Genomic DNA, 25,848 nt, shown 5'->3' on the forward strand with positions numbered 1-25,848 from the left:
CAGGGCTTGAAGTCACAAACTGCAAGATCATGACCTGAGCTGCTGAAGTCGGACACTCAACCGACTGAGCCACCCAAGCGCTCCTGCCTTTATTCTTTTGATAGTTTTCTGGAGATGTAAGAAGATGATAGTTTGCAAGATGAGCAGACAGGATTAAGTTTTATTGAATTATAGTTACAAATGGGAAAATAGTTCTGACCTACTGCAAGGAGAAGTAACAATATGTCAACCTGTTAAAAGCTATCAAAATTACAATGTTCATGTGTGTACAAAATATAAATGACATAGAAGGTGGAAATTACAGTGATCAATTTACAACAACAAAAAACTAACATCATACTTTTCCAACTTGTTTGATTAATCAAGCACATTTACTCCGGAATCCATAACATTCCTACAGTTTAATTTGGACACAGTGCCATTGGAAATCAGCCAAGTTTTAAAATAAATGTTAAGGGTAGATTGTTAGCTCTTCCAGGATTGGTGCAGATGAAGATACAGAATTTACACTTAAATTCAGGGGATGGTTCTGGATTAGTGAGCAGCTTAGTCATTCTGCTGTGATTAAGTGGGAGAGGTTTAGAGCTTTACCTCTTGGCAGTATCCCTTGGAAAGGAGCTCTGAGATTTAATAAACACTGAGAGTTTTTCCATGGACCAGGCACTGTACAAGGCTCTGAAGATCGCAGAGGCAATTAGCTGTCCTAGTACCCAAATGTTAATGATCTAGTGTCATTTGTCTTTAAAAAATAGAAAAGAATAAAGAAAAAAGCACCTGCATTTGTAATCTTGAGTAAATGTGGCGACTAACCAAAGAGATTTACTTGAAATTCAAATCCATAGTTGTTTTGGAGACAGTAAATGTCAGATGCGTTGCGGCTATCAGGCACATAGTAGGTGTTAAATAAACAATGTTGATGTTTGTCAAATGGGGATTGAAGACAGACTGATAGTAAGTTTCATGCTTCTTTACTAATGTGTCATTAATCTATCCAACTTGGCTTCTAATCATTCCTTTAAAGTAGTAATCTAATACTGCAAAGTTATAATTTAATATTTTACATTAGCTCTGCCTAACATGCAGCAGTCATGTGGATGGGAGTTTGACTTTGGGAATCAGGCCATTGAAAACTTGTAGGAAGAGCCTACCTGAAGGTGTAATGAAATCTTATTCTGGATGTGAAAAACCAGTGCTATTAATTTAAAGGGTCATTTTGTTGATGTAACATGTGGTTTGAAGTTTCACTTTAACAAGAACAATTTTATTTTAGAAACATTTACCCACTGTAATGTGTTGGTTCTTTCATTAACAGACTTTCACAACTGGCTTTTCAATCTGGGAAAGCTCCAGTCACACTTCTGTGCTGGAACAAGGCCGCTATGCATGCAGATGGTTCAGACTTGACAAATGACCCTTTGAAAACTGAATGAGATAGGGAAAGATAGGACCTGTGAAATATTTCTTCCCAATGCCAAGTTGCAAAACAAATTTTCCAACGTTGGTGTACTGAAGTGTGAGCATTTTAATAGTTCTTTCAAGACCATCTAGATACTTTAACATCTAAACTTAAAAAAAAATCTAATTGATATTTGTTTTAATAAAAATTTACTACTGCCCCTTTATCCTAGCTATAATTTGGGGAGGCAAGCATTTTTTTCATTTCAAGACATGTTATAATTTCTATCCTGGACTGCATTTTAAAATAAAGTATGTTTCCTTTGTTGTTTTCATAACTACAAAAAGGAGATAGCTTTGCACATAAGTAGTACTTTTCACCCACAGATCAGTTTTTTATCCAGTGGAGTGACCCTCGGTTTGGCAAATAAGGAAACCGGGTACAGGGAAGTTCAGGGATTCGGCCCCGACCTCACAATGAAGATTAAACCACATCTGGGGGAAGCTGCGTCCTAGAGGGTGGTCTCGCCGTCAGTTTCTTTTCCGTATCTGTCCACATCTGTGAAGTCACAGTCTGACTCCATTTCTATCTTCACCTGTGGCACCATGAACACTGGGCTCTGTGAGTAGTTGAAAGCAGGTGAAGCTGGACAGGAAATTCTGAAGTGCAAAGTGATGCTGAATGAGAAAAAGAGGGAGGGAAGAGTGACTTATCTAGTACTGGGTGTTTTCAACTGCTATGCCCCAGGGCAGGTTCTAGTGCAAATAGTTGTCTTTGCTTATGAACTCTTAACACATCCTGGGAATGAGTGGCATCCTCTGCACTTGGCCTTCAGCTGTGGTTGCTTAGCTAGTCTCGCCATGAATTTCAGCCTGGTCTTCACATTACTGCTAAGGTGAACTTTCTGGATCACAGGTCTTTCTGTGATTCCTACTGTCCAAAAGTTAGAATCCAAGCTCCTTAGTGGCAGACAGGGCCTTTTATTGTTTGCACTCCTGATTACTTCTAGTTTGATGGCCTGCTTATCCCAGCAGTCTTTGCCGTGTGTATATTTTCAAATAGTATTTCAGGCATGTTCCCATTGCCTGAAATGCCCTTCTTCTGCCTCTTTTCTTCTTTACTCTGTGTAACTGGCAGACTCCTATTTATCATTCCCAGACTCTCTAGATAAGGCAAATCCCTCCCTTAGACACTGACCTTTCTCTTCCATGCGCTCCACTGTTCTTGGCACATGGTGCTGTATGTCTTTGTTCATAGGCCTTTGTATATCCCCAGGGATTAAGCATCATGCTGGTGGATCACAGATGCTTAATCTTTGTTAAACTAGATCGTGTTGCTGAGCCTTTTCTGCCACTGAAACGGAATCCTGTTTAGTGGTCTCTGCTTCCACCTACTTCCATAGATATGGTAAAACACCAGGATAGTTGGGAGGTGCCATCACCAATTATCAAATTTTCTCCATTTCTGATCTTGTCCCAGGTTTTGTACAATGTAACAGATTTTTGAAAATCCCCTATCCTGGTCCAAATTTTCTCTCCATGGACTGAAATTGGGACAGAGATTCAATGTGGTGTAGGCTACTTAAAAATGAAAATAGATCCAGATAGACTGCTTTTCTCTTAACACCTTCGTATGTTAAAAATCCGTGGCATTTGTAATGGTGTAGAATCCTAACCTGAGGGGTGGAATGAGAAGCCAGGCAGAGATATAACTGGGACATGTGATACCCCTGGGCCTTGGGTCTGCTGCTTAGGGAGGCTGTTACAGTGAGGTCTGTCTTCTCATCCTAGCAGTGTGGGAACAGCTTTGACTTCTCAGTTTTCTAAAATCTCTTGAATGAGTGCCATCTGAGTGTGGAGATTCATCTGCCTTTGGACTTGGGATAGCCTGTGCTTTTGCTCATGGGTGACGTAGTACAGTGATTCCTGTCCAGTTTAGAGCACCATGTAGGAGCGCCCTACCATCTTCCCAGTAATAACAGGCCAACTTTCTTGCCCCTGGACTTCTCTTTTCCATTTTCGAGACTACTGTGTTTTCAGTCATCAGGTTGTCCCATTTTTTCATGGTTTCTCATTCAGAACACCAAGGTATCACATTTGGCAGAGGGGCTCCTGGAAATGGCCTGGAATCCTTTCTTGACTATTACCTCCATTTAATCTTTTTTCTTAAGTAAGCTCTACGCCCAACGTGGGGCTTGAACTCACAACCCCAAGATCAAGAGTCATTTGCTCCACTGACTGGGCCAGGCAGGCACCCCTCCACTTGATCTTTGATATTTAGATAGCTTTCTTTGATAGCCTTTCTGCCCTTTGCTAATTAACCATGCTGTTACTTTATTCCACTGGTATCAGAGTACCTGGTGTTTTGATTCTTAGACCTGCTTTTATCCTGGCATTCAATAATCTATACTTAAGTAATGTGTAGTTTTTCTCTATATTCTTTTCCCCCAGTATTTTCAGTTTTATTCTATGTAGTATTCTGTAAAAATTTCCTTTTCTAAAGTTGAGTACCTTTTGTATTGTAATCATGTTATGTCATACTTGTTACTTGACCCCAATAACTATGTCTGTCCACTTCTGGTGGACCAGCAAAGGCCTTTACTGAGACACTGGCTAGCCTGAGAAATCCTAGGCCCTCAGCCTTCCAGGCCGTTGCTTAGTCTCTTATCTAAAACCCAAGGAGTCTACCTCATGGCCATTACCTTCGGTCAAGGTCTGAGTCACTGAAGGAAGAATCAGAATGAGTAACTCCAACTGGAAGATCTTTTTCCTGGCAGGAAAATTAAAATGTCAGTTGTGGAGCAGGTTTGAGTACTATACTGGAGAAGGCTTTTCTCCAGTGCCTCCCTCACCCTTCTTCCTATTCTCTAACCCCTATGGCCAACACTACACAAGAGAAATTCAGGGGCCTCACAGGGATGGGTGACTTCACCAGACGCTTCTTAGCCAGGTTAGGTGGGTGTGAGGCATGGGTGAGGCCAGGGAAGAGTGAGAAAGGGTGATGGAAATATACAAATGGCAAGGAGGAAGGAGAATTAGAAACAAAAAAGGAAAGATACCTCTGACAGAGAGTGATGGGAAGCCCTTCAAGGGCCCTGGCAGGATTCTAATCTGGGTCCTTTAGAAAAGTGGCAAGTCCTATATTAGGAGCACTGGGGTCAGGACTCAAGTGGAATCTTTCTGATTACTCTCAGACAAGGCTATGTTGTCTTGACAGAAGTGTCCACTGGGAGGGCGCTGATGCTGGGAGTGGGTAAAGGCAGCCACAGATTCCCCAGGATCTTCGTAGGCAAAGCCCCATCTCTCCCAGACAGCCTCCATTTCAGCAGGAGGAAGGTACTTGTGATTCATATGGAAGCACAGCCCAACCACTAAAACCTCCCCTTCTGACAAAAATTTGTGATCCCAATGCTATACTATTTCTCTAAAGGAGACAACTCAGCTGGGATTTGAACTCCCAATCATTTTCAATAACCACTGGAAAACATGGGAGGCTCAGGGATTCAGGATTGGGTAAATGTGGTCTGAAACGATTCAAGAGAGGGCCAGGTAGTGCCATAGACATCAGGAAGCACCAGGGGAAAGGAAGGAATGAAGGACTTTGCCTAAATGGAAGTGAAGATTGATTACTGGCGTCTGCAGGGTTTGATTCTGGGTTTCTATTTGGTTGAAGTCTCAATCCTTGTGACCCAGTTCTCATTGAACTCTGCCTACCACAGGAGTCCTCTAGCTTCTAAGACTATTAGATCCCCCTGAATTAAAGATGAAAGTTCCTTGGAGGAAGAGCTGGAGGATTAGTAGTAAGTAGGAAGGGAGAGACACCATGTGTTTTACTTACTGGCAATGCAGTGGATACCATTTTGGGGATCTGACTGGACACTTTCCATGGGAATCTTTATAACTGAGGGAGGAGGGAACTGGGGCTGGAGAGAAACAGTGGGAAAAGCTGATAAACACCAGCAATACAACAGCTTTGGCTTTCTTGCCAAGATGGAAAATACATGCACCACAATGTGTGCCAACCACCATCCTCTTTACATCTAAACACTTAGGAGGTGCTACAAATACCCTGGGGCCCGGTGAGGAGCAATCATAGTTAGCCTGCTGTCCTAGACAAGACAGAACTCTTCCAGGAATGTTATTGATCAGAACAGTTTCAACTGTTAGAGTAACCAATCTCTTGGGAGTGAATCTCACACAATGGCTGGTGTTGCTGTAAAGACACGTGTAAAATGAATTTATGTAAATAGAATCCCATTTTTCCATTGAATTTTTCATGCTTTTCCCCAACCCTGCAGAAGTTCCTGGCACGTGGTAGCCACTCAAATATTTATTGAATGAATCAATGAAAGAATAAGTATTTGTCTTTAAAAGGCACTTAGATTCTCCGTTTCTTTGTTCTCAAGCCTATCTTTGCAAACCAACTAAATCACCAATGAAAAACATGTGAATGAATGATGGGCCTCTTGAAGAGGAAAGTAATTAAGGACAAGGGGAGTTTGGGACTATCACTACCATCAGAAGATGGTTTGATTGCCACTAATCAAGGATCTGTCTGTGAACAGCTCTGATCTGCAAAAGGCAAAATCACTAGAACAGTTCAAGATAGATGCAGAGATGTGGGTTCAGGTCAAACCGGGAGAATGCAAGGACAGGCATGGTGTTAGGAGATGGCATGGGTAGCTTAGCATATTGGAAATGATCAAATTCAAAGTCAGGAACAGTTTTCTTAATTCCCTTTTAGACATTTAGCCATATGTCCATCTTGGGTAAACTACTTCCCTTTTGGGGGACCATTTCATCATCTGTAATAAGCACTTGAACTAGATAATCTTCCTGCTTAACATTTTGTGATTTACTGTAAGCTCTGGACTGGCTTCCTGTCTGTTGACTCCCTGGGTGTTTTGGGGGTGGGATGGGAAGGAAGCATGAGAGAAGAAGGGTAGATGGGGCAACCAGGTGGTCCCCAGCATCTGAGGAATGTAGCCACTCTCCTTTCAGGGAGGACATAGCATCTCCCCCCACCTTCTTCCCTAATACTCCAAGGGCAGGCCAAGCAAACCTTGTCCCCCAGTCCTTACAACTGTCCAGGAGTCTAGTCTACTGATGTGGGTACCCATCAGACTTCTCCCCTGAGGTCTGCTCTATTCTTTGGAGATCAGTCCTCATAATCTCCATGATGGAGCTGAGTCTTCTGCCCCGTTCCATCAAGGACCTGCACTGCTGTTGATAATGGCCCCAGGAACTCACAGAAATGGGAAAGAGTGAGCGTGGCAACCAGCCTTTCCCTGGATTGGGGGGGGGGGGTGGTTCATTCACTGTGGCCCTCCCTGAGAATATTCACATAAGCAAACAAGCTCTCAGCACCCCACACCAGTATGAGGAGAAGCCTCAGCTCATCCTGGACTAGGCCCAGGTGATCACAGCTGACCACTTGAGAAGCTACCTCCTCCTTGACCCTGCCAGAAATGGAGGGAGGGTTTCTTGATCTTTTCCCTTGACCCTGGCCTCATGTCCTCCCCACCTCCTCATCACTGTCCTCAGGGACCCCTTTCCTTCTCTTCTTCTTCTTATCCGTCTCCTTCTTCTCTTTCTCTGGGAGGATATTGTCAATCCAGGCCAAATCATGCTGGGAGAAGATGAGGTCCAGAAGCCTTCGAACGATGATGAGGCCCAGGATCTGTGGTGAGAGTTCAGAGAAAAACATGGGCTCAAGGCCCCAAAGTCAGACATTGTTTTTTCTCTCTCAGTCAGCTATACTCAGGGACTTTTTCTGGTGCCTTTGGAGCCATCTCAGATCTCCCACAAAACATCATTCACTTTCTGCCCAGCTTGGTTCCTCTCATCTGGTCTTTCCTCAGTTGACTAACAAAGCCTATCAGTGACCCAGGGGATGGAGCCTGTTGCAGCTGAGGACCAAGGACTAGAGAACTACAGTTATTCTTTAAATCAGTGGTCCTCAAACTTGAGCTTCCATCGAAACACCTGGAGGACTTGTGAATACACACACTTCTGGGTGCCACCCCCAGAGGTTGTCATTCAGCAGGTCTGGGGTGGGGCCTGAGGATCTGAATCTCTAACAAGTTCCCAGGAGATATGGATATTTCTGGATCAAAGATCACATTTTGAGACCCACTGTCCCTATTTCTGAGAGCTGCCAATCTCTCTGCTAACAAAGTATAAAGCATACTGAATAAAGTGTACTGGGATATCCAGAGTTTTTACAGTAAAGTCTAGAAAGTTTGGTTCTGTTTGGGATAAATGAATTAAAAAGAAAACACATGTGCACTTTGGGGAAGATTAAATACTGGCCTTTCAATAGACTCCATGGGCTCAGAGTAACTAGTTATAAATATTGCCCCTTCACTACCAAGAACTGGCCATCAAATGAGATCAGGGAGAAAACCATTCAGTTGAATTTAACTCTGGCTCCTCACTGACCCTTTCTAGAGAGCAAGTAGATCTAGGGAAATGGACAGACCTGGGTTTTGAAAATCCTGGCTCTGAAAACAAAATAGTGATTGCTAGGGACAGGGGTGGGAAGAGGCACTGTCTGCATAGAAATGGCATGAGGGCATTTTAGGGGTGATGGAACTATTTTCTATCATGGCTGTGGTTGCGGAACCACTACTCTGTGCATTTGTCAAAACTCAGAACCACAGAGTGAATTTTACTGCGTGTAAATTAAAAAAAAAATCAATGAAGGGAAGGTAGGGGAATCTTGGCTCTGCTCCTCCTTGTTGTGTGAGCTAGGTAACTTACGCATGCTCTCTGAGCCTCAGCTTTCTCACCTGTAAAGTAGGATTAGTAATAGTACTTCAGGTCTAGTGTGGACTAAATGAAACAGCACTCCATACATGCTAATTGTGACTATAATTTCATTTCTCCTTGTTAACACTGAACCCCATGAGGGCTCCATTGGGGAGGATCCATTTCCCTTTCCTTGACTGCATATTTATGCTCACCTGGTATATTACAAATACCAATGCCTGGGTTTCCCCAAAAGACACTGATTTAATTGAGCTGGGATGAGGTCTGGGCACACAATTTTAAAAAGCTCCCAAGTGATTCCAGTGGTCACCCAGGGTTGAGAATCCCAGGCAAGCACATTACAAATCCCACCTCTGCATCCTCACTTTGGCCTCTAGTCTGGCCCTGCCAGGCTTTGGGGCCCACCCAGGGCTTTCCCTAAGTACTAACCCACAGGCTCCAGCAGTAACCGCCTCCCCCCCACCCCCAGCCCCTACCCCCAGCAGGGGCCTGGGGCCATTTCCCCTGGGTGGGATTATCTAGGGGCCAGATGCAACATGTTATTGGCTGTTCTTTTCACTTTTAATTCTGGAATAATTTCAAGATTATATAAAATTTCAAGAATAGTTAAAGAATCTCCTGCACTTTCCACAACTTCACCAAACCTCACGTTCGTGACATTAGACTATGAAATTCTTACTCTTTGGCTCTAGTTCTCCTCCCCACCCACTTATCTTTTCAAATTGTTATTTTGAATAGTTAAAAGAGTTATATTTATTTAGTACAGGTGTTCCTCTGCACTTGGTTTGAATTTTGACAGTGGGGACTTTATGTCCTTGTTGACTTTGCCCAGCTTCTCCATTCTATCCCAGAGCCGGTAGGTTGGTGGGCTTTTGCGTTTTGCTGAGTGCCTGAAACTGAGTTGGGTGGAGACCTGTGGGTCCGCCCCCCGCAGGGGACCATTCTCCCCCCACTTTGGCACCCCCCCCCCCCCCCCACGCTGCTCCGTCTGGCCTGCACTCACGATGCGAATCTTGTCCGTGCTTGCCTCTGTGACCCTGAGAGAGTCAGACCATCTGCGACGGTGGACCTTCCCGCGGACACCTGCCCAGGGCCAATCCGCTGAGCAGGATGGGGAGCCCACGCCCACCTTACCATGACCGGAAAGATGATGGCGGCCATCGTGGACTTGAGGATCCAGAGCACCGCCAGGCAGAGTATTTGCACCAGGGTGAAGAGGTGGATTCGGCGCAGGGGCACGTGCCGCAGAAAGGCGTGGTCTGGCTGGTGCTTGGCTGGCATCAGGAAGAGCTTGCAGCGTTCCCAGAACTGTTGAGAGTGCAAGGCTCAGCCAGGTGGTGGGGACACCTTGAGTGAGGTGGCCTTGCTGGGAGCTTGGGACTGGGGGAAAGGGTGATGCGGCAGGGTCTCATAGAAGGTAGACCCTCGTCGGTACTAAGGACGTACCGGAGGGGACTGGAGGTCTGGGAGGGGGGCCTGAGCCCTGCCCGAGGAGCGGGCCACAAATGAAAACTATGCACATTCAAGGAAAATGCAACTAATTGCAACACAAACTATCCAAGACATCTGGTGCATCACGGTAAATAAAGAACAAAACAAAATGTTTTCTTCCGCCAGAGTTGCCTTAGAGAAGAGATGTAGTGAAATGCTCATTGGAGTCAGACCCATCAGGGTTTTGAATCCTGAGCCTATTTGCTCATCTGTAAAATAGGTAACACAGCACCTATTTATATAGATTTCACTATAGAAGACCTATAAAGTGCCCGATATAGTTATTTTACTTGGCACACGGTAAATGGCAGTATCTTTATCACCATTATTCTTCCACGGCGCTGGGAAAGCAAGCACTTGGGGTTTGGGCAACATGGCAGCTGACTCCCATCCCATCAGCCTGGCGGTGGTTGGGGTGGGGAGAACCTTACCTGGATGCCATTCAGGGAGGCCACGCCCATGTAGAGGAAGACTCCATACAGCACGGGCAAGGGGATGTACTGAAATGAGACAGGGATGCGGAGCTTTGGACCCGGCTTCTGCCAGGGGCAGGCTGTTGGCTGCCCTCTTCTGCACGACGGTGCCTGCCAAGTCACAGGCAGCCTGGCCTCCCTCAGCTTGCCCCTAGCCATGGAGGAGTGGGATGTTCTGGGGAACTGAGCCTCTGAACACTGATCTGGAGCCAGTGTCATGGGAAGGGCTGACCTGCCCCCTTCTTTCTGTGCAGCTGCTCTCCCAGCCTGGCTGCCCTCTTTTGGTCCCTGCAGAAGCCATGTGCTTTGGCTGAAGACACACCTTCTGGAACATGGGAAAAGCTCCATAGAAAGCCCCCTGTTTATTCTTGTCAGCTTCTACTTCCAGCCCCAGCGGAAGACTGCCTCCCACCCCAAAAAAGCTGCATTGCTCTGGGGACCTTTAGTGAGCTGACCTACATTAGCAGAGAGTACCTGCTGATTAACAAAAATCATATACCACACACAATTGGATTTTAAAAAGAAGCAAAACAGATGTGTATATGGTTTGATGGCATCTTTCCTTCCAGTCATGCTCACAGGTAGTTTGTTAGCTTTTTAAAAAATGGGATCATACATATCATTCACACTGTTCTACAGATATCATTATGACTTTTTAGAAGCTTTTGAGGTATTTCTCTACCGTCTCTCTAAGCTGTGTTTCTGCTTCTTTCATCCTTCCCTTTATCTGCCCCTTGGGCTTACCATTGGGAACAAGACTCTGCCTCGATTCCAGGGTTGTCATATTGGAACATGTGGCAGAACACAAGTCCTGTACCCAACTTTTAGATGCCATTTAGGATGTCCATAAATCCAACCGAATAAATAACCGCTCTTTTAAAATAAATTGGGCATATCTAAAATAAATTAGACTTGGTTCAGTTTTTAAACACAAACCATGATTTGGACCTATAAAGCATAAACTTTAATTCAAGACATTGATCTTAAAGTAAAGAAGGGAAATCTGGGCCATTGCATCATTCCATTTGTACATGGCTTATGGGATTTTTGCCTAATTACGAAACAAAGTAAAAAAAAAAAAAAAAAAAAAAACTTTCCATGAACAACACTGTCCTAATCATTTTCAAAGTGTGGGAGCAATTGAGAGAGAAATAAAATCTTAAATAAAAGACTTAGCTACTGTCTGTAATAACACAAATTTAGATGGCTTAAAACTTCCCTGTGTGAAAACCACATCAAACAGGAGAACTGAGCTAACTCTTAGATAATTTGCAGTTACCAGTGCCTGGTCCTAAAGTCCCCTATCAACCCTAGTAAATTATCTCCTGTCCTGTCACTTGTAAGCTCAAACAGCTTTCTTGGCAAATCCCAAAGGCCCATGACATCACACTCCGGCCAGTGATGGGCTGTGATCTAAAATTCTATATTAGCACAAATATTCCTTGGATGCCCAAAGACAGGCTCTTTTCAAGTATTAATGAAACAGTACAGTGGCAAAAAAAAAAAAAAAAAAAAAAAGTGCCTCTAGGGTCCACTTTCTACCCTCTATTGGAGGAGTCAACAATGATCACAAACGTAAGACAGCCCTCCCATATAATTTGAGGCTGAGACCATGAGAACAACTCATGGAGCTCAGAGGGGGAGCTACTGATATGGTCTAGGCTCCCCTGAGGCAGACTTCTGAAATCTACAGTACGGAACAGTAGTGGCAAGGTGCAAGCAAAACCTGAAACAAGACAAACCTTCAGGGTTTGGGATGGACTGAGTAAATCATTTATGCTGCCTGTCAGATAACATGGCCTCCTCATCCCCCAGAGCCCTTGTGTGGCAAGATAACCAAAGATTTGCAAATTGGTGTTGAAAGGGCTGAAGATTAACACCGGTCCTCTAGCAGTAAAAATCACTGTCTAAAATTAGTATACATCCACCAAGGGGGAGATTTCATTCTTTAGTGCTCAAAGTATAGTCTTTGGACCAATGTTATTGGAATGACCTGTGAACTTGTTAAAAATGCAGAGTTTTGGGTCTCACCCAGACCTCCTGAATCAGTATCTTTTTTAAAAATTAAGTTTCAATTTTAATTCCAGTGTGGTTAACATACAGTATTATAATAGCATCTTTCTTTAACAAGATTCCCAGGTGATTTTTATACACATTAAAATTTGAGAAGCCTTTAGAGCAGAATTCTACTGGATGAACTGGTACAAAGGTAGAGTTAATAACCAACTTAGAAACATTGATAAAAATAGAAACACTGATAACTAGGATCCTTTAAAATTTGCAGCACCCAGGAGACCTCTCCTCTTTTGGCTACATAAACAAGAATTAAAGATCTCAACTAAGATATGTTTTGGGTATAAGTTCTCCGAGGCTGATAGGTACTCAGCTATGCCTAATTTGACAGACACGGGCAAACATAGAGTTGCAGAAAGTTAAATAAGCTTTATGGAAAATTTTTCTTATTGGAAGTAAATGCTGGGATTAAATCTAGGACCTCAGATCTGGGTTAAGTCATAGTTTTCTTGAACTGGTTATACAGAATATCTTTTCTTTCACCTAAATTTAATGTAGTATTTAGTACTGGTGTCAGCTAGTGATAATGCTTTCATCACTTAACCAATTATTTTGAAAGCCTATCTCTTTTTTCTGTTGCTGTTGTTAGAGATGATTTTCTTTTGCTTGGTTAAGATGGAAGACTCTTGAATAAGATAGTTGTCAGGTTGTGATGGGGAAGGTCTGTCTCAAAGACACTCTTCAGCTCTCATTCCCAGGAGCCGTTTTGGGTGGAATCAGTCTCTGAAGAAGTGTGTGTAAAGTTGGTGGCTTCCTCTGAAAGCCTATGTTCATAAAAAAGTACAAAACTATAAATAAAATAAAACAAAACAAAAAGGTATGTACCTTAATACAATCAAATGAGAAATCCTAAATCTTATGATCAAGAAAAATCTAGATAGGTCTTCTCTGCTATAAAATGTATCAAATAGATTAATTGGTGGTGAATAAAATGATATTGTATTTTTTCCACTCTTACTGTAAAAGAACTTGGGTAGGACTTTTCAGATCATTTTGTCATTGAATACAATGATGATACCGGAGCTTTTGGAGCTCTGTAGACTCGTGGAAACTTTTCCATGATGGTCAGAGTAATAATGAACATTGCCCCATATTTGACTTTAGAATAAACCAAACCTGGCAACACTCTGGTCATGGACTTGTGGCCTCCAGAACTGTAAGAAAGTAAGTGTTGTGTATGCTTTCCAGTCTGTGGAATTGTGTTATGGTAGCAAATGAATACAACAGGTGAGTTGCTGAATTGGACAGAGACATCTGAGCAGAAAGAGACTGTTCTGGGGACCCAGGCTCTGAATATACTCCCATTTGATTTCATCTCTTCCAGTTGGTCTGGAGGGACATGAGCAAAAGGAGCTTCCAACTGTGTGGGGAAAAATCAGTTATGTTCCCAAGAGATGTAAGAAGAGGAGCAGAGAACAGGCCGCAAGATAATCTATAAAAGGCTTCCCTCTGTAAGTTTTAAACTTCAGAAAATGGGTGAGCAAAGAGGCATCTAGTGAGCCATAAATCACAACGTGGAAAACATAACCTGCTTGGGAAGCTCTGATCCAAGCAAGGATGGAACTTGGCCAAACTTTCTGAGGGAAGAATGCCCTCTAGAAAGGTGGAAAAGATCAGTGAGGTTTGCCTGGTGTCGATTATAAGCAATGCAACATTCCAGAAAACAAGGATGACGATGAAATATCTCTTTGGGTCCTTCCTTTTTAGGGTTCATGTGGCGACCCTCTCCCCAACTCAGGCATCAAGTCAGTGCCTTCTCAGGTGGCTAGGGCTCTGAGATAGGGTATAGAGCCTTACCTTCAGGATAGGAGCCAGGAAGACAGAGATGCCCGTCAGGATGAAGACAATGGTGCCGGTCACTCTTTGTTCCCTGGAAGAGAAGGGCACATAGTCACAGTGGACTGGGAGATGCCCCATCACCATCCTAGCCCTTTGGCCCTTGGTGTGCACCTAAAAGTTGTGTCCAAGGCCCTAGCCTCTGTCTTGTTTCCCCATTCCAGAGAATAAACCTGCTGCCTGGGCCCAGCTGACAGGTACATGGGAGGAGAGGAGCCCTGACCAAGGCAGTTTGTAGGGGCATTTGGGAGGTTGTCCAGTGCAGTGACTAACAGTGGAGGTACTTGAGCCAGACTGACTTGGGTGTGTAGTTAAGTGGCATCAGGAAAGGCCCTAAATGTCTTCAGCCTCAGCAAAAGAAAGATAATGACAACTGCTTTGGGAGTTGCTGTGAGAATGAAATGGGATATACATTGCTTATTATCCCTGCCATTTGATTGTAATAAGATGTTACATTTGTGGGGCATGACTAAGAGGAATCGGAGGAAGGGGGCCTGGCAGAGCAGATATGTTTTCCTGAGGGCCCAGGCCCAGGCCCAGGCACAACCCAAGTGGGAACTGAGGCCTGGGGGGCAGATTGTTCAGGCCCAGTCCTCTAGGGCTCAGGGGTCCAGGAGGGGACCCTGCCCTGACCAGAGAAGGCTCACCCCAGGGAAGCTGGGTAGCCCAGGTATCCTACAGTAGTGAGGAGAAACTTTTTGAACAGCCAGTGTCTGGTGTGGGCTCACCCCAGAGCCCCTAAGAGGCACATGCCTGCCTGTAACAGGTATGGGATTCACATGGACTTGAGAGAAGGAGGATTGAGGGAATGGAAGTGATAGGCCATGGGCCACAGTCTAGGGAGTGGCAGTGGTCCTGGGAAGCCTCTCTGGATGAATGGGAATTGGGTAGGACCTGTACCCACAAGAGGGGTTAGGGGACAGTGGTAGTGGGGGTCTTGAAGAAGAGAAGACAAAAGGACAGGTCAGAGGGGAATGTGGAGACACTGAGTAGCCTATGCAGGTGAGTGGTCATTGTGCATACAGACTGTGGTGGGATACTGCTTGCAATCCATTACTAAAAAAAACACTACTTAGAACTGAATTTTTGTCTCCTTCCTCTCTCCCTCAGGAATATTACTCCCATCCTTGCAGTTCCTGGGTTGTCAGAGCAGGGCCCTTTTAGCCCAGATACCTCGATGGTAAAAAAAAAAAAAAAAAAAAAAAAAAAAAAAAGCAACATCTGCTTCCCTTCTCCCAAAATCAATACCCCTGCTCAGGTGGTCCCCAGTCACCGCTCCCCACATACCTGACCCCCAGAAACTGGGGCTGCTCCCCAGGGGCACTGGTCTCCGTCTCCATCTTGAGGCTGTCGATGTGGGCGATGGAGATGACCGTGGCTGCCACATACCAGGGCAGCCCCATGAAAGAGCACAGGGCCATGAGGATGCCCACCCAAAACAGGTCCAGATGGTAGCCAGCAGCCTTCTGCATGGGGCAGGAGGAGGGTTGGTATGGGGTGAGGGAGATAGAAATCTCCCCAAAGCAGCCATTTTGTGGAACACGGTTCAAAGGCTCCCCTCAGCATTCAATAGGTACTCTTAGGGTGCTGCTACCCTGTAGTGTTCAGGCCTCCCCAACCCCAGGGTTTGCTGAGCCAGGGAAGGGACACGGGAAGGTGAGGAGAAGGGTGTTCAGGCTTGGAGAGGCCTTGGGCTTGGGTCCTTGGGAAGAAGTTTTCCTACCAGTGGCCATAATATCTCTGTAGTTCTTGAACAAGAGGCCTTGGCTGGGGTAGGTCTTGGGATGGGGGAGAGGGTAGCCCAAATCTCCTCAAACCCAGAGGCAGGGAGGGAGCTGCAGAGGCCAGGAGGGCTTAGGATTCTCTTCTGCCTCATGGTTCTAGGTCAAAATTTCCCGTTAGGATCTGCTCAGACTCCCAAGTTCCTGTCAGGAAGCATGGAGCCAGAAGGTCACTTTGGGAGAAACAAGGAGCCTGTGCCCAGTAGCCCACCCTGGGCTTGGTCCTGATCCTTGGATCAAGTCACCCTGGCTCTGGTGGCCTTACCTACATCTGGAGGTCACATTTCCCTACACATGCACCAGAGCTCCACAGTCTTCTGACCTCATATCTTGTTTTGTAAATGGCCTCAAATTTTGACAGAAGCACCATCTTCCTTCTTTTTCCTTCTGACTTTGTGGGAAGAAAGAAGTGGTGTTCCTGCTCCTAGCACCCGCCTCACCCTCAGCTTGTTCTCCTTCCGGTTGACTATGACGGCTGTGATCTGCTGGTCCATGAAGATCAGGATGGTCACCAGCAGGGCAGGCAGGATGCTCGCCAGGTACACCCACCATGGGTTCTTCCCAAAGGGGGCCACGAACCAACCTCGGTCAGGCCGCGTAGGCTGAGCGGAACAAATGGAAAGGGCACTTTCCTCTCTCCTTTGTCCCAGTGCACTTGCTGTCTGGGGCCCCACTCTCCCTGCCCTCCCACCCCCGACCTGGGGTGCTTTTTGAGTGCAATCTTTTCCTTTCAAGATGTTAGGCACCTGCGACTTTAAAGAGACCATGGAGGCAGACAGACTTGGGAAGGACATGGTGTCTGCTGAACTAAGATCACTGGTGGCAGCCGCCCTGAGATTGGTTGGGAATGGGGAGGTGCAGAGCCAGAGGCTGTCGGGAAAGAGCTTGCAATCACTAACTGCAAGATAACAAGAAGCGAGAATGAGACCCAACAGGCAAGAATACAGAGCCTGACGCTTCTGCCTCTCCTCTGAGTCACCTGTCTGGGGAGCATTATAGGATGCTCTGTAAAACACCAAACATTAATTCAGACTTGCATATTAAGAATGAGGGATTAAAACTGAGAATAAACTGAGGGTTGATGGGGAGTGGGAGGGAGGAGAGGGTGGGTGATGGTCATTGAGGAGGGCACCTGTTGGGAGGAGCACTGGGTATTGTATGGAAACCAAATTGACAATAAATTTCATATTTAAAAGAAACGAGGGATTATCTGTGCAGGGGCTGGGCTGAAATTTGTCTTTTGTTTTATCTAAGAGAAAGAGGTACTTTCTGTGTTTAAATTACTTTAGGAGCCCTGAAGTAATACCGAGGAGGTCAAGCCCTCAAAGGCAGGGAGGGTCAGTTCTAGAACCTCCAAGCCCAGTGCAGGTGGATGGTGCTCCTTGTGAGGGAGCAGGGCTTGAGTTTAGCCACGAGCAAATACCAACTCAGGACTGACTGGGACTTTGTGCAGCAGTGATTCTCAAACTGGCAGGTTCCAGAAAGCCCTGGACGGCTTGTTAAAGTGCAGAACTCTGGGTCCCACTCCCAGACCTTCTGATTCCACAGGTCTGGGGTGGGGCTGAGAATATGTATTTCTAGTAAGTTCCCAGGTGATAATGTGATATTAGTCTGGGGACCACACTTTGAGAATCGGAATTCTAAGGGATCATTTTCAATAGACCCCAGGTGGCCCTGCTTATAGACTGCCTGAGCCATGGGATTGTAGACCCTTAAATGGAAATCAGGGAGGCTTCTGCCAGGCTGGTGGGTGGGTTTCAGTACCCTCTCCTTTCAGTGGCTACACTGCAACATTTCACTGTGAATAAGTCCCCAGCCTACCATCTCAAGGGACCCCCCTCCACCGTCCCCCCCCATCCCCGCCCCACCGCCGAGGCTGTGGGGAGGAAGGGCGGAGCATACACACACAACTCACAAGTCTCTTGGCTAAGAGTATATGAAAGTTTGATCAGCATAGAGGGGAAAATAACTGCAGCTGGTGGGCAGGCAAAGTTAATGCCTGGAGCAGGGGCCAGGGGCAAACCTTGATGACGCTGGGCACATGCAGCTTGGGGGTTGCCAGACCAAAACAGGCATCAATTCCACAGAACAGCAGGATGGAGAAGATAATGGAAAAGTCTGCTACCAGAGCCCGGACCTGCATAAAGGAGATGGACAAGTGAATGAAGCACCCTCCTGCTTCCTGAAGGACTGAGTCCTCCAGCAGCACAAGAACGGTTAAGAACTTGGGCTCTGAAGTCAGGAGACCTAGGTTCGAATCCTGGCTGTGCCCTTGCCAGCTGTGTGACCTTGGGGAAGCATATCGTCTCTTGGATTCTCAGTTTCCTCAACTGCAAAATGCAGATAATGACAGCACCTATCACATAGACATAAGTGAGTGCTGACACATTCAGAGGGCTTTGCATACATTACTGAAAGTGGGAAGTGTTATATCCACATGGCATGGTAGCCATTGCTGAAGATATTTCCTGGTATGACAGTCTGAACTCATAAGGGGTGGTGAGGGCAAGGCTAAAGTCTAACGGAAATCCTAGCTCCTGAGAATGTGTGGCACATTGCTGTACTGCCACCTGGGCTGGGAGGGAGCTCCTCGGTTCTGCTGGGGACCCCTGTCTGCTCTCAGACCTTCTATCCATGAGAAGTCCTTACCCTCTTGCTCCGTCTCAGGATGCCCATCCTAGACCAGGTTCCTGACCTCACCCCCCTGCCCCCTGACCAATGTCTACACTGCCACCTTGTCTGTATCTCTTCAGAGATAGCAGTTTCCAGAGAACAATAGGGAAAGAAGTTAGGAAGGGCAGGGGCAGGCGATGGATGACACATTGAATGCATTCCCTATACCCCCTACTCTTCTTTAAAATTGTTAGTAAAATAACATATACAATTAATTAAAAACCCACAGAGTGTAGAAAGCAAAGTCCCCTACGCACCTGTCCTCATTTCAGATATATCCATATGTCTGCTTGATTTTAGTTGTTCTGGTGATTTCCTCCATGTCATTATCTAATATGCTATACTTTTGGGGTGCCTGGGTGGCTCAGTCTGTTAAGCATCCAACTTTGGCTCAGGTTATGATCTCACCATTCATGAGTTCAAGCCCCACTTCGGGCTCTGGGCTGACAGCTCAGAGCCTGGAGCCTGCTTAGGATTCTGTGTCTCCTTCTCTCTCTGCCCCTCCCTCGCTCATACTCTGTGTGTGTATCTCTCTCTTAAAAAAAAAATAATAAAAACATTTAAAAAACTTAATATGCTATACTTTTATATTTTGATTTACTAATTTAAAGCATCATCTATTGATAAAGATTTAGCTTACTTGCACCATCCTTCCTGCCCTTTCCTCATTCCCAATCTTTGCAAGTTATTTTTAACCTCTTTCTATGGGTTTCCTTTGTACTTCCAAGTTATAAAATTAAACCTCTCTTTCCGCTGGCTTTGCCAGTCCCTCTCATGCTCCATCATGTGAGGCTAGCTGCCCCCACCCACCATCCTCTTCCATCCGTGACTCCTCCATGTTGGTCTTCACATTGTCAAGGCTGAGAACAATCATACTGTCTTCCATAAACATATGTTTTTTGTGTGTTTTATCTGTGAATTGATTCTAAAAGTTGAAAATCAACAACAGCTTAATATTACTACAAGCAGATAAAATATTGGTCATGGCAGAACCAAGCAGTATGCACATTTACGACTCTCTTTCTGCAATACTCCCAACATCCAGATCAAAAAGTTATTAAGTTAAACCATATGAATTTGCCATTTTTTAATAGGGTAAAGCAGTCCAATGCAGGCCATATACTAGGTCCAACCTAGTATAAAGGTGTATATAATAAACAGCTGTGAACTCTACCTTAAAAATGAAAATATAGCCATTCAGTCGATGCCTCTCTGTCATCCAGTGGCATCCCTGTCCCTGCTCTCTAGACAGATCCACTGCTCTGAATTTGGATTTAATTATTTCCATGAATGTCTTTATACTTTTACTAAATACGTATGCAGCCCTAAACAAAATATGACATTGTTTAGCACATTTTATTTATTAAAAAAAATTTTTTTTAAGTAAGCTCTATGCCCAATGTGGGGCTTGAACTCATGACCACAAGATCAAGAGTCACATGCTCTACCTACTGAGCCGGTCAGGAGGAGCCCCCAGCACGTTTAAAAATTTTACATAAATGGTTTCATATTATTTGTAATATCCTGCAGTTTGCTTTCTTTGCTCAACCTTGTGTTGGAGCTATTTTTCCTTATGGATACATGTGGTTGTAGTCTATGTGTATGCATTGCTGCTTTATGTTCCTATGACTGTTGCCCATTTCTGTCTTCATTCTCCTGTTGATAGGTCAATCTGGATTATTTTCATTGTTTTCCTCTTAAAAATCAATGCTTCTAAGAGCATTCTTGCACACATGTGACAATTTCTCTGGGGTGTATTCCTGAGAGTGAAAATGCCCACTGGAAAATCATATTCATCTTCAGTTCCATCAGAGAGTGCCACTGGCTCTCTGAATTGCTTCTTCCTGTTTACACTCTCACCCGCTTTTCATCTCCAACATTTGTTATCCCTCAAGACCTTCATATTTTTACCAATCTGATGGATATGCAATGGTATAATCTCATCCTTCTCTGCAGTACTAAATCCCAGGAGGCAACAGAGTAATACGTAAGAAATTTGAGGGAGAAAAAGTTTGGGTAAAAAAATTTCCTATTATATGAATTATATTTCATTCTCCAGGAAATCAACATTCTCAGATGCAATCATGGCTCTAGAACTTTTATGTAAGAGGTGACTTGGATACGATCTAGTTGGAAGTGGAAGGGAAGGAATTTGTCTTGAGGATGCATTTGGGTTGCGAGCACTCTATTGTTTACTCAGCTTGTATATTGCAAAGCTCCCTAAAGAGCCTTTTATTTAGTCCTTATGAAATATTGGAAAAATCCAATCATTCATATCAGTTTTATCATCATCATCATCATCATCATTAGTTATAGTAGTTGTAGCAGTAGCCGTAATATTTATTTAAGATGGCTTTAGGAGAGTGCTCATGGGATTTATGGTGGAAGAGTGTTGCTAAAATTCTTCTGGGTGCCCCTTCCCATGGCACAGTTATTACTCACATATGCAAGTGCTGTTTTGATTAATTAATGTTTTATTCTGGCCAGAGAAAATGCAATTAAAACTAGTACTTAGCATCTCAATGGCATAAAAAGTCAAATACTCAGGAATAAATCTAATAAAAAATGTGCAAGAGTGTGGGGCATCTAGGTGGCTCAGTTGGTTATACATCCACCTCTTGGTTTTGGCTCGGGTCATGATCACATGGTTCGTGGGTTCGAGTCCTGAGTCAGGCTCTGCAGGGACAGCTTGAGATTCTCTCTCCCTCTCTCTCTCTGCCCCCTCCCACTTACACTCTCACTCTCAAAATAAATAAATAAACTTTTTTAAAAATGTGCAAGAGCTTAACGCCAAAACCTAAAAAAATTATGGAGAGAACAAAGAACTAAACAAATGGTGAAGTATATAATACTCATGGTCAGAGACTCAAAATTTAAAAGGTGTCAGTCCTCCCCAAATTGACATTTTTTAAAAAATATTTACTTAGTTTGAGAGAGAGAGAGAGAGAGAGAACATATGGGAAACAGAGAGAGATAGGGAGAGAGAGAATCCCAAACAGGCTCTATGCTGTCAGTGCAGAGCCAGACATGGGGCTCAATCCCACAAACCTTGAGATCACGACCTGAGTCAAAATCAAGAGTTGGAAGCTTAACTGACTGAGACACCCAGGCACCCCTGACATGTAGAGTCAATATAATCCTATCAAAATTCCAACAAGTTTTTATTTTAGTAAAATTTACAATGCTTTTTGGAAAAGAAGGACAAAGAAGGAAAGTTTGGTCTGTAAGGCATACAGGCTTTGTATAAGTCACATAAATGAAGACTGTGATATTGGCATACAAATAAACCAGTCAAACAGAATAAAGAACCCAGAAACAGACCCCATCATATGTGAACATTTGACATATGGCAAAGGAGGTACTGCAGAGCAATGAGAAAGGATGGTCTTTAAAAACAAATTGCTGTGTGTGTGTGTGTGTGTGTGTGTGTGTGTGTGTGTGTGTGTGTGTAGAAACACTATCTCACACTATATGTCAAAAGTAATTCTGGTAGATTGTGAATATAACGTGAAAGGAAAAACAATGAAGCTTTTGGAAGGTAACAGAATATCTTCTGTCCAATAGTCTCCTTGAGGAACATTTTGGTATATTTGATTATAATAAAACTAAGAATTTCTATTAACCAAAAGATACCACTAAGAAAGTAAAAAGGCCAGTAACATAGAAGATATCTGCAACACATATGATCACAAAAAGGTTTCTATCCTTTTTCTGTATAAGGAATTTCAAATCAGAAAGAAAAAGACAGACCACCCAATAGAAAATGTGCAAGAGATTTAAATAGGCACTTCGAAGAAGAAAGTCAAATGGCTATATAGCCAACAAACACATAAGATTTTCAACTTCATTAGTCATTGGGAAAATGAACATTTTAAAAACACAATGAGATACTACTACACAGAAAGACTAAAGATAAAACTCTAACAATACCAAGTGTTGCCAAGGGGACTTGACAATAAGAGAACTCAGTTCTCTCTGACTCTAAATCCATGCTCTTAACTTGAAAAACCCTGGTGAGCCAGTGCTGATGTGATGTCCATCCTGTGAGTGGGCCACAACCCTCACAAGGAGACCCAGTGAGGCTTCCTTGTAAATTGCCTAACTGTAGGTCCCCTCCTAACTGCAAGGTGAGCTTACCTTGGTAGGGAAATAGCGGCTGAATTTGAACTTCTTCAGGGTCAGGGTCATGGAGTACGTCCCAAAGAAAAGGATGAAGGACATGAGTGCCAGGTCTGGGATGAACTGGCAGGAATTCCCCAGCAGCTGCCCACCGTAGTTCAGACACTCCTTCTTGCTCAGCAGGGACCAGTCCAGCGCTGTGAGGTTAAGGGGGTTGTACTTGGCGATGAAGCACAGGAGAGAAAGGGTCAGGGTCTTCCTGGGGGTTCAGCTGTATCCTCCCCCCTGTAGTCCCCAGGCAGCCCACACACCCCTCCCATGCCTCTACTGCCCCACTGGTCTCTCTCCTAGCTCAACTCTCCTGCTTTCCCTGTTCAATGCCACTGGTCTCAGCCAGGCTGGTCCACTCTGTCCTCAGAACAGGTTTTGTGTTTCCTTTGTTCCCCTTCTGTCTGTGTTGGTCCCTGGACCTGGAATGTGCTTCTCTCTCTATGAAACTAACTTTCCCAGCCTTCAAGACCAGATCACATTCTACTTTCTCTCTGAGGCTTTCCTCTCCAGCTTGCAGGGTACCTCCTGTCTCCATGGCTAGAAAGGCACATTTGGCCTATATTTGACACATGGCGTGCTCTGCTTTTGCTGTTTCATTACCTTTCATGTTTGTCTACACACGCATATTACAAGCAAGTTTGAGGGCAGGGGCCACGTCTGTCTATGTCCTTTTAGCTCTCAGAGTGCACACAGCTCCTTGCACATAGTAAGTATCCAGGCATAGACACTGGCTGATTCCAGCCTTCCTCCCTCAAAACCAGAATTTGAAAAATCTTAGGTTATTTTGCCAACTGAGCAGTCAGCTGCTTATGCAGGGGTAACTAAAGGAGCAACCTCAAGGGATCCAAAAAGTCCAAAGATCTCCCCCAAAGCCCGCCAGGGGCTGCCCTTCTCCTGGTTTTGGACTTCCCACCATTGGAGCCGCTTAGGCTGGATACCTCTCCTGAGGGCCACTACTCTTCATTACTGGGAGAGGCAGACCAGACCTGATCGGGACTTGTGAGCACACAAAACAGATCAGATTCAGCGAGGGGGGATTAATAACCTTTCTGGGGCTGGGGGTGGGGGGGTGGCATTGTTGGCTGGAGTTGGAGGTGCTAGGTAGAAAGGCAAGAAAGAATATAGAAAGATGGCTAGGAAACTGTGACTATACCACTTTTGTGGCCCTGTTTACCATTCCTCACCCCTACCTCCCCTTCGTATGTGTGTGCATGTGCTTGTGTGATATTTCTGCACATTGATTTAGTAGAATGAGATGTGTTTTAAAGGGGGGCGGGGGTTGGCAGTATGTACTTAAGATAAAAATGTGCATTTCCACTGCTCCGCAGGTGATCCTGATGCACAGCTGGGACTGACCCCTGCAAGTCTGGGTTGCCATAAAATGTTCTGTTTTCCCAACTTCTCTCTCTTTCCCCACAAACAAAAGCCCTCAAATATCTGAATAAGTGGAGAAGACTTACCAGAGAGGTGTTGGTGTTTGGCGTCAGCAGGGCTGAAGCATTGAACACGGTTGTATTCGCTGTGGATGAGCACAGGACATGGGAACGCATCAGCAGCTGCTGGGCTGGGAGGCTGCAGCCCCCACCCGGCCCCCACCTTTCCCATCGCCTGCCATTTCTTAGAGCCCGGGAGCGGCCTCCCTCATGAGGGTAGCTCATCGCACCCAACCCCTCTCCACTCTCCTCACTTTGCCCAGTGAGGACAGGGGTGGTGGAGGAGTCCGGGTCACAGCTCTGACAGACCCACTGGGCCAGGCTAGGACAGCTCCTATCTCACCGTGAAGGGCTGGCTTTAAAAACCAAAGTGAGGAATCTGCTGCCAAGACAAAGTGCCGACACAAACTGGTGAATAATGTGCCTTGTGAATCCCTACCAGAAACTGGCTCCACGTCTGTGCTCTTAGACATTTTCAGAGGACTTACTCTATGCCATGCACTATGCCAAACCTTACACACATCATCTTGCTAAGTTCCTAAATCCCCAAGTAGTCTCCCCACTTTTTAAAGATGAACTGAGGCCCAGGGAGATTAAGTAATCTGCCCGTTGCCCAAGGTCACATAGTTACTACTTGGAGAAGTCATGATCCATCCCACACAGGTTGGCCCAGAGCCTGTATACCTTCAAGCCCCACACAGCAAATATCCTTGCCTGTACCTACCCTCCCCCCTCCCACACACACGCTTCTCTTCTCTACTCTACCTGTCCAAATGTGTTTTTAGGTCAACTGTAAGAAACACACTGGCTTTGATATTAAATTTTCTAATCTGCCCCTTGAATGCAAGGTGAGAAAAATTAAATCCAAGTCCAGGATCTGAAGGAGAATCAGAGCCCAGAGATGCTGCTCTTAGCTATTTACCACATCCTTTGTTTGGGTACTCCCTTTCCCCAGCCTCAGTATCCCTAATTGTAAGTGGAGCATACAAAGCTTCCCATCACAGGCCACAAGAAGAATTGAGAAGAACTGTAATTCCCTTCCTGTGGGATGTAGCCATTCATTAAAAAGACAGGCCTTGGAGGCTGCTGTTTGCCTTCTCTCTTGCTCCTGCTCAGCATGCGTAGAGAAGGGCTAGGTCCTTCTTGCCTTTCTTCTCCAGGTGGAAGGTGATTAAGTAGTTCCTATGCAGCAGGTTTGGGGAGGGAGGGAGGGAGGGAGGAGATCTGCTAGCCAGTTTTCTGGCAATAAATCTGAAATACACTGCAAGTCCCATTTGGCTCCTGCTGGCTATCCATGGTTGATTGGGGACCCAGAGTGAAGTAGAGGCTATTCTTGAAGCTTCCTTCAACCTCCAACAAACTGTTGTGGGGTGGATGTGATCACAGGACCCATCTGTGTAGCCCACTTCTAGGGCAGTTGGGGATGGAAGTGGCCAAGGAATTCAGTCTTGACCTAGGGCAGAATATTCCTGAAAGTTCTCCAAACCAGAGGTTTGTTATTATTCTGAAGAATGCTTCACTTACAGAAATCAGGACATCTGCTGCCTTACCTCATACCACTGACCAAGAGAACGTGATGCAGTTACCAACAAAGCATAGAAAGTGGGCAGGAAAGCTAACTTAGGCCTACCCACACAAATGCTAGAGGATTCCCAGCTAATGCTAGAGACTGGAAAGTTCAGGCACCTTTCCATTGCCCAAGCTTGTCAGACCAGATATTCCTTTGATGTCTTCAGCTTAGGCTTAGCCATT

The 25,848-nt window shown here is 45.0% G+C and overlaps 1 protein-coding gene across 1 annotated transcript in view; it reads right to left on the reverse strand.

Moving 5' to 3' along the window:
* Window positions 1-140: 140 nt before the first annotated feature.
* SLC4A5 (solute carrier family 4 member 5) overlaps window positions 141-25,848 on the reverse strand; it is a 92,031-nt gene continuing 66,323 nt past the window's right edge. The window contains 11 exon segments of the mRNA XM_042932750.1: window positions 141-2,073; window positions 4,098-4,165; window positions 6,920-7,075; window positions 9,301-9,474; window positions 10,089-10,157; window positions 14,001-14,073; window positions 15,327-15,505; window positions 16,261-16,422; window positions 17,844-17,957; window positions 22,631-22,831; window positions 24,124-24,182. Coding sequence (XP_042788684.1) covers window positions 1,908-2,073; window positions 4,098-4,165; window positions 6,920-7,075; window positions 9,301-9,474; window positions 10,089-10,157; window positions 14,001-14,073; window positions 15,327-15,505; window positions 16,261-16,422; window positions 17,844-17,957; window positions 22,631-22,831; window positions 24,124-24,182 — 1,421 coding nt within the window. The 3' untranslated portion in view covers window positions 141-1,907.

The sequence above is a fragment of the Panthera leo genome, chromosome A3 (genome assembly GCF_018350215.1).
Source record: "Panthera leo isolate Ple1 chromosome A3, P.leo_Ple1_pat1.1, whole genome shotgun sequence".
In the NCBI taxonomy this organism is placed as follows: Eukaryota; Metazoa; Chordata; class Mammalia; order Carnivora; family Felidae; genus Panthera; species Panthera leo.